This window comes from Podarcis melisellensis (assembly GCF_964234715.1).
Source record: "Podarcis melisellensis genome assembly, chromosome: 14".
Classification (NCBI taxonomy): Eukaryota; Metazoa; Chordata; class Lepidosauria; order Squamata; family Lacertidae; genus Podarcis; species Podarcis melisellensis.
Window position 1 is genome coordinate 803,188 of NC_138546.1, and position 9,129 is coordinate 812,316.

Here is a 9,129-nt window from a genome sequence, read left to right on the forward strand (position 1 = left end):
CTTTGAGGGAGGGAGGGAAACAGGGCTGCAGAGCCTCTTCATCAGCTCTGCTGAAAGACCAGCAACTTTCGGCTCTTCTCTTTGATGTATTTCTATTCCAGCTTGTCATTACAAGAAATCTATAACAAAAAATTAGCCCCTGAGTTTTCTTTTTTCCTCCACCCAACCAATACCTTCTCCTTTTGTGCCATGTGTTTTAGATCGCAAGCCTGAGGCCAGGGACTGTCTCGTCACTGACATTTGTAAGTTGCTCTGAGTCTTTTTCTGCTGAAGAGCAGGATAAAAATGCTTTAAATAAAAATGCATTCCTACCTGCCTTGATTTGAACATCCCCTTAACAGCAACGTCTGAAGTTAATTTAAGATTAAATATCACACAGTATTAAGATGTGATTTAGTTTCTGCTTTAAAACATGTGAAATTTGTTAGATGGACACCAATATTTCTGAAAAAAACATTTCACCCAAATTCACCCAGTGAAAGATACCAACCAGAGCAACAGAGCAATGAAGGTTCAAGTTTCACCTAGCCAGCTGCAGACATGTTGAATAATGTAAGAGAAAGAAATTGAAGGCCAGTTATCATTGCTTTTTTGTTGTTGCTTTTACAGAAAATGCCACAGACTGCTAACTTTGAAGCAAAAAAATTCTGCAATTCTTTTTTTTTTAAAAAAAATGTACTTGCACTGAAATCATACATATTCACATAAAAAGGACCCCAAGAAAATAGCTTACAAAAGTGTTCTCTCCAGGCTCTCTTGCATAAGAACCAGTCAAACTTTGTCACTTGAGGGGGTGAGTGGGAGGAAGGAGTTGCAAACAGATGTTCTGAGTGGAATACCAGATCATGACATTTACCCTCCTGCATAAAACCGTCATACTGGGTTGACAGTAAAAAAGAAAGATCCCATTTGTTCCAGTCAGATTTGCGTCTCCTCCTCATTCATACAATATTATTTCTTTTAAAAAAAAACTACCAGCCCCCTGTGCATCTTAATGCCCAGGGCCTTCAAGGTCTCTCTTGGAGGAGGAATTGCACAGCCCTACCCTGCCCACCCCCTGCAAAAAGTAATGGTTGGTTCTCTCTGTAATGGGTGGAAAACACTCTTTCCCTGAAGAAAGGAGAAGTCCAGTTTCTTTAGCGGATCGGCCGATAAGGAAACGCCATGCCTGGAATGAATGTCTGTACGGGGTGAGCTGGGAGAGCTGGGTGAGCTGGCATTGCTGGGTGGGCTGCATGGGTGGGATACCCCAGAGGGGGTGTGTGGATGGGGGGGTAAAACCCAGGGGGCAAAGCAGCGTGGGTGGGCTGCTGGACTGGACCCGAGATCACCAGCTGGAGCAGGCTGCAGGAAGAAGAAGCAGAGAGACAATTGTGGGTGAAGGCAGCTGACCTGCTGAGAAACAGGATTCTACAGCGACATGAAGCAGCACCTACTGGATCAGGCCCATGGCCCCTCTAGTCCAGCATCCTGATCTCACTGTGGCCAACCAGATGGGAAACCCGGTAAGCAGGATTTGTGCACAAGACACAACCCCAGGTTTCCAGAATTCAGAAGCCCTGCTATCTCCAGCTGCGGAGGCAGAGCCAAGCCATTGTGACTAGTAGCCAACGAGAGCCCTGTTCTCTAGGAATTTGCCTAATCCTCTTTTAAAGCCAGCAAGGTTGGCAGCCATCACTACTTCCTGTGGGAGGGAGTTCCGCAGTTTAAATCTGTGCTGCGTGAAGGAGGGCTCTCCTTTGATCTGCCCTGAACATTCCAACATTCAGCTTCACTGGATGTCCCTGAGTTCCAGTGTTAATTTAGGAGGGAGAAAAACCTTTGAATCTCCTGGCAAACGTACCACTGGGCACAGCGGAAGGACTTCCACCCAGTCCATGGCTATGTAAGCAGCTAAAAATGGCCCGGTTTTCATGTACAGAGATAAGACTCAAGCACCCACAGGGGTGTCCTTGAACCATTAGAATGAAGCAAGCCATTTGCAAAGCAGGGGTTGATATGGAAGGCCAGCAGGGCAGCACGGAGTCCTGGCTGTCCTTGTCACAGACAGACAGTAAGGTGGGGGGAGAAAGAGTTGGCTCCACCGCACTTTTGTCATTTTCACTTTCCTGTGGAAGCACAGCTTGCCAATCTACACCTTTCTGCTTTTGTGGGTGTCTCTTGGACAATACTTCTAGGATGGGCACAGCGGTTTCAGTTCCGTTGTAAACACAAGCACTGACTTACTTGTTGTGTGGCAGTCTGGCGCACACCGTCCGCAGATCCTCTGGAAGGAGAGAACAGAAAAAAAATGGAGGTGGAAACAGCAAGACAAAGCAGAAAGCTCTCTCCTGGGGAGGCCCTGAACTCCCATTCAGCTTCTCCATCCCAGACTCATGTGGAGAGCTGCTCTTCAGTAACACAGCAACCCTGGAGAAGCGCTTTGTGGAACTGTTGTGGCAGAATCATAGGGTTGAGAGGGACCCAAAAGATCACCTCTTCCAACCCTAGGCAAAGCAGAATCACAACTAAAGAATCCCCGGTAGGTCCGACCTCTGTTTAAAAACCTCCAGGAAAGAAGTCCTTCCATGGGAGTCTGATTCCACTGTCAGGAGAGGCATGTCTGGAAATTCACATTCCTGTCCTGAGCGAGGAGGTGGAGAGATTAGGAGAACTGGGGAGCAAGAGCACTAGGGAGAGCCACAGAGGCCGGTCAGCTGTCAAACAGCGAGCAGGACCCCCTGATGTTTGGTCCCAATCCTGATAAATCAGCAGGAGAGGAAGCAGGTGTGTTGCTGGCTGGGATCCACTTTTACAGTACAGTGGACCCTCGGATTATGTTACCTTCGGGTAACGTAACTTTCGGGTTGCGAATGCGGGAAACCTGGAAGTGTATACTTCCAGGCTGAGTCCCGCGTGTGTGTGCAGAAGCAGTGCCTCTAGATGCGGACTTTTCGGGGTACGTATAGACCCCCGGAACGAATTAAGTTCGTATCCGGAGGGTCCACTGTATTTCTTTACTATCAAAGCGTGTAGCCTGCCCTTCCTCCCCAATTGTTGTCCAGGGCAGCTAACAACATAAAACCCACCAAAACCACACACAGGATGCAATTGTTAAAATGCCAGCTGTAAAAATGACAGTGCCTGCACGTTCCTACCCACTTCTGAGCGCCCAGGCAATTAAAAACCTCTTCAAAGGGTGAGGGGAGGGGATGGTTCTTCCTTTCCTCCGGCAGGAGTGAGTCCCAGCCAGATGGCATTCTGCTCCCTGGGCACTTGGGAGGGATTGGGGCAGGGAGCTGAGAGATGGTCAAGTGTGCCCCAAATGTTGCCCACCATCACACACAGAGAACCAGGGCTGATGCAAAAGGGGGAGGCAGCCCAGCTCAGCGGTTTATCTGCACAGGCCCCAGACTGCAGACAGCGTGACCTCTGGCCAACAGCCTCTCCACCTTAGCTGGATTCATGCTACAGTGGGCAACAGCCAGAGAACAGGGGCTTAGCCGCTGCACAAGTGCCAGGGTCAATCCCCGCCGTCTGCAGTTGAAAGGATCAAGTAGCAGGCAGCATTGGGGAAGATCCTGAAAATTGGGAGCAGGCTTCCCCACCGTGTGCTGCTTCCCCTCTGGTTATTTAGATTCCGAGCCACCTTGGCCAATGATAAGGGATGGTGGCAGAGGAAGAAGTTGGAGCCCAGCAATATCTGGAAGGAACCACCCTGGGAAAGTCTGTAGTAGGCAATTCTGGCCCAGATGGACAAACACTCTGACCCAGCCTAGGCAGCTTCTATTATCTCTCTGTTCAGCTCCTCTCATGCCCAAAGTCTCCTCCCCACCTCCCTGCTACTTCCCCGCACCCCCCACCTTGCCTCGGCACAGTCTTCTCCCGGCTTGCATGGGCTCACTGGTGGTTGCCCCCAGCGCCTACCTCTCGTGCACAGCAGCGCTCCAGACGCCATGGCCACTTGCAAGGCCTGGGCCAGCCGGTCAAGAGCCAGCTCCGTCTCCTTGGTGGCATTGAGGGGGTTGAGTTCATCGGAGAGCCTGCTCATTTCCTCCACGAGAGCCACCACGTGGTCGAAGGGCACCAGCCCCAGGCGCCCGTACAGGTTCTTCTCCGTCAGGTGCCCCTGCAGCATTATCAGGACCTGGAGGACGCTGAGGTGCAGCTTGGAGTACAAGGGCTGGCAGCCCTTGTCCAAGGCGGCAGCCGGGTCCTTGGCAAGCTTTCCCCCCGGGTGGCCGTTGGAGACGGGGGGCTTCCTCCGTTTGTAAGCCAGCGGAGCTTTCACGCACCAGCGGATTAGGCCACTGAGTGGGGTGAGCTCCAAGAACCCAATGGGCAGGCTGGCTGCGATCGGCGTGTTTAGGAAGGTGATGAGGATCAAGCGGGGGTCCTCAAAGATCCAAGACACGACCATTTCCAGCAGGTCCGGAGGCGGGATGAGGTCATCTGGAAAAGAAGGGGAAGCCCGCTTTGGAGACCATAGAAATGGCGGGACTGGAAATAGCAGCTGGGGCTTGCCAATGCTTGGCCCTGGAACCAGAGCCTCCCACACCCAAGAGTGGGCTGCAGGCTGCTTGGAGAGGGGGTGCAGCAGATCAAGGGCAGGGGGGCCAGGCAGCCAGGACTTCCTGTCTCTGTCTCTTCCCAACATAGTTGCTCAAGTGTTTTCATGTTTATTTTAGAACCAGCAGCCTCCCAACATAGGCTGGGAATTCAAAGGAACCCAAAATATGCAGCTTTCAAAGGTTCAGTCTGCCATCTGGATTCAAAATGATGTCTCATTGTATCCAAACAGACACAAAAACCTGCCCCTTGGTCTCATGTAAAATTTGGTTCCGATGTCTAAAGAAACATCCGAATGCACTGTGAACAAACAAAGAAACAGCTTTCCAAAATATATAGCAGATTGTTTAAAACATCTGTATCCCTCCTTTCGACAAAAGGGCCAAGGCAGCTCACAACATTTAGGACCCATAAACACAGCAACTGCACTACCAAGAACAAAAGTCAAGGAGATAAAATCTAAATGACACAGAGCTTAAAAACAAGTGCTATGACAAGAATCCATCAAACATACCAAGCAAAGGGGAAGAGGAAGATGACTACAAAGCAGCACTGAAAATACCTGGAGAGTCAATCATACACATCGTAGTCTCCGACTCTGGCCCTGCCCTGGAGTAAAGTTGCACACACACCGATTCAGGCCACCACAATCTGTTGCAACCTTAACACCCGGATGTGTGGAACATGACACATCTTTGTGTAGCGTTCTTGTGCTTTTCCAAATGGCACTGGGCAGCTTCAGGAGCTTCACTTGGAGGAACCTACCTGAGGACATGTCGTACAGCATGGTGACCGATGTGATGAACTGGCAGCAGAAGCGAGGGCTGGCACTGAAGATCTGCTTCAGGGTCTGGACGGAGCCTGGCACTAGACTGCAGTAGTCATCAACCAAGGCTTGGGCCAGCCGCACGCAGTAGATTGCTGGCGTCCGCTGCAAAAGAGACACATGATTAGCCACCATGAGAAACTGGGGGGTTGGGGAGCAGCACCGACGAAGCCACACACAGCCTGGCTCCAGCAAAGCATAGGATGCTGCACGAAGGCGCCAGTGGGAGTGATGCAGGCGGCGACCCGAGCTTGTTGATAGCCTTGAAGATGAAGAGCTAAAGGACCCACGGCCCCCAAAGCCTCCTGAATGAGCCTACCTATCACGGAATAAGAGCACTGGTTTTGTAGCTTTACAAGAGCAATACAGTGGTACCTCGGGTTACATACGCTTCAGGTTACATACGCTTTAGGTTACAGACTCCGCTAACCCAGAAATAGTACGTCGGCTTAAGAACTTTGCTTCAGGATGAGAACAGAAATTGTGCTCCAGCGGCGCAGCAGCAACAGGAGGCCCCATTAGCTAAAGTGGTGCTTCAGGTTAAGAACGGACCTCCGGAACGAATTAAGTACTTAACCCGAGGTACCACTGTATGAGGAATGCTGAGCAAGATGTGACCTGGACAAGCAGGCTATTCTATCTCCTGTTTCTGCATATTCACCAGCAGGGTGGGGTAAAATTCAGCCCTGCCCAATCTGATGCCGCCCCCACCCCCAGCAGGTGGAAAAGCAGCCCCCTTGCTGAAGTGAAGCAGGTCTAGGTCTGGTCACTGCCTGGAAGCTCCTCTGGGAGGGAAGGCAAGGTCCCTGCACCTGGGGTAAACTCTCACCTGCAGCCATGAAGCTGCACATTCCAGGACAGGCACTCTACACACAGCTACCGCCATCGAGACAAGTTTCCCCAGCAAGGCCATTCTGCTGTCATCTGTCTTATTCCCTTGCGGGCTGAAAAGGGAGGAGAAAAGGATCTGCCGGACAGAGTCCTTGCTTTGCTCCTGGAAATAATTGCACATGATCTCCAGTAACTGAAGCTCCTGCAGTGAGTTCAGCCTCTGAAAGAAAGAGAAAGAAAAGAGGGGCCATCTATGAGCCAAGGCCAAATAATCCCCCCCCTCCGCAGGAGGGTCCTTTCCAACCACATCCCATTCATCACCCAGGCTGGCATTATAGCATCAAAGAAAACAAGAAGACTGTTTTCATATGTGTATCTTGACCAAAGACATTTGTTTGGCTATTTCATGTTTTAAAAATACTACCCACCAGTTTTCCTGGGACAAATGTTAAGATAGCCGGCCAGTAATTCCAGGATCTCTCTGGATGGCCAGGGATTATGGAAGATGTCATCCAAAATACCTGGAGGGCCACAGCTTGAAATCTTCCCTATCTTATTTTCACACAATAACCTTGGAGCTACTCAGTCAGATCAATGACCTACCTAGTCTGACTGACAATCAAGAAACCTTGAAGAGTAACTAATGGTGCCCCCTCCATCTCAATGAGGCCCCCCTCAGCAATGGCACTCGCTATCTTTTTATGATATAGCACTATACAATTATTTTTATAAATAAATTTTAAAGAAACAGGATCCAGCCAGCAGGACAGATGTTGTTCTCCCTCATCCCCATCCCCTGCAAGGCACTTTGACAGATGAGCAGGTTGCACACCTGTCAATCACCTGATTTCACCTTTGTGACCCTGCTTGACCTCAAGCAGAGTTTGCAGGCCTAGATGTTCCCCACCACTTTTCTAATCAGACTCCAGCCCCACATGGGAGGGCAGAGAGATTTCCTCAAGGGTGGCTCCCAAAGGCAAATACGAGGCCCCAGATGGAGAGGAGCAATGTTGGCTACGTGGGACTTGATGGGGCTTGATGTCAGACGACCTACTTTAGGTGGGGAGTTGCGCTCCTTGGGAACCTGGAAGATGAACTCCTCCAGTAGCTCGATGGGGCCTTTGTCCACAATGGGGAGCGGCACGTTCTGCAGCTGGCTGCTGAAGTAGATGTCCAAGTGGTAGAGCACTTCCTTGGCGGCGCTCAGGGCATCCCGGCGGAGCAGCGAGTGGCGGATGTCACTCATGGTTTTCCTGCAAGAGGAGGTCCACACGTTATGCTTCACAACTTTCTTTCTCGAAGAGCTAGAGACTTCCTTTTTTGAAATGAACGCTCAGAGTCTGGGGCCTTTCGTTGGTGCAATTGCTCCAACTACTTCTTTATAAATACGGCCCTGTTGGAATCCCAGCAATTCCCATTATGTAGTGTCCAAACAACTTACTTATCTATCACAGCTCTGACTTCACTTATTGGCAAAAATCACTGACAGGAACAGCCAGGCTGGTCATTTAACATAACCTGCTTTAAAAAGTGCACATTATGCTTCATAACTTTCTAGAAGGGCTAGAGACTTTTTTATATTTTTAATGAAGGCTCAGAGTCTGCTACTGCTTTTTGAGGGTACTGCCAATTAAGGTCTTCAGAGGTTGATGGCCCCCTCTCTAATGGGCCAGGCCTCCACTGACTTTAACTGGGGAGCAGGAGAAAGGAAGAAACACCACAGACCTATACGAGAATTCAACACCACCAATTCATTGTTTGTAAGCATGTTCAAAAGTACCCTTCTCAGTTAACAATGCAGGGGAACCCTATAAATCCACCAGCGCAGAGGATTACAGGGACCTTATTTATTATCATTATATTTATTTATGCATTTTCCCCTGACAGGGATTCAAGGCAGCTTGCAGATAAAATAGGAACATCTAAAACACAGAGCTTGGGGAATAAAATAATAATAATTAAAAATTAATAAAATTAAAGCCATATACATAGAATGAAAGATCTATGAAGCACATCCAGAAAACTGCATTAAATGCAGCCCGGTCGTCGCCCTTATTTCTCCCTCACTGCCCCCCTTCTATCTTCTCCCACCGGGCAACTGCCAGACGTTGCTGGACCACAAGCCCCGCCAGCAGGACGCTAAACTGGGCAGTCTGGCCTACGCGGCCCGACTGGTTTCCCTCCTGACAGCCCTGACCGGAGATGCTCGAGAACCGGAACGCGGGACTTTCTGCCCTGACTCGACCCCGCCCAACACGGGTGTTCTGTTCACACGTGCACAGGACCCGTCCTGACACGCCACCCCAGCGGCTAGGGCGGCGGGAAGGGTCGCGCCGTCCCGGGCGGCAGCGGCCTCACCTCTTCGCCCGCCTCCCGCCCCAGGAGCAGCTCCTCCGCAGGCGCCTCAGGCCGCCATCTTCGGGCCGCTGCTGCCGCCGAGGCAGGACAGGGACGGCGGCCGGTGAGGGCCAAGAAGGACGGCCTAACGCGGCGGCGGCTGCGGCGGCCATTGGCAGGCTCGGCTCAGAAACTGACCAATCCGAGCGCAGCGCTGCCTACTGGCTGCCCGGGGCGGTGCAGGAGGGGGCGTGGCAGTCACTTCGGCCACGCCCCCTCAGGCGGCTCGGGGCGGGGCGGCGGTCGCCATTCGCCGGGGCGGCTCAGAAGCTGCCCAATCCGAGCGCAGCGCCGCGTTCTGGTGTCCGAGCCACGCCCCTCGGGAGCAGCTGCTGCTGCAGGCACGTTTCCGAGCCCGCGTCTCCCGTCCCCGTCTCGTCGGAATGCCTGAAGATGCGTGAAGCTGAATGGTCGCGCAGGGGACTAATTCCTGCAGCAGCACATCGTGAAGCCGTGGGATTCGCTGCCGGAAGACGTGGCATTGGCGAGCATCGACGTCGATGGCTTTAAAAGGGGCTCCCGAGTTG

General features: G+C 51.5%; 1 protein-coding gene across 1 annotated transcript; it reads right to left on the reverse strand.

The window, feature by feature from the left end:
* Positions 1-376: 376 nt before the first annotated feature.
* Positions 377-8,728, reverse strand: INTS15 (integrator complex subunit 15). The gene is made up of 7 exons (XM_081889238.1): positions 8,564-8,728; positions 7,260-7,458; positions 6,204-6,425; positions 5,314-5,479; positions 3,907-4,431; positions 2,227-2,266; positions 377-1,344 (listed from the first exon to the last, which is right to left on the reverse strand). Exons 1-7 carry the CDS (start codon positions 8,713-8,715, stop codon positions 1,137-1,139), a joined length of 1,512 nt encoding a protein of 503 aa, XP_081745364.1. The 5' UTR covers positions 8,716-8,728; the 3' UTR covers positions 377-1,136.
* Positions 8,729-9,129: the final 401 nt, after the last annotated feature.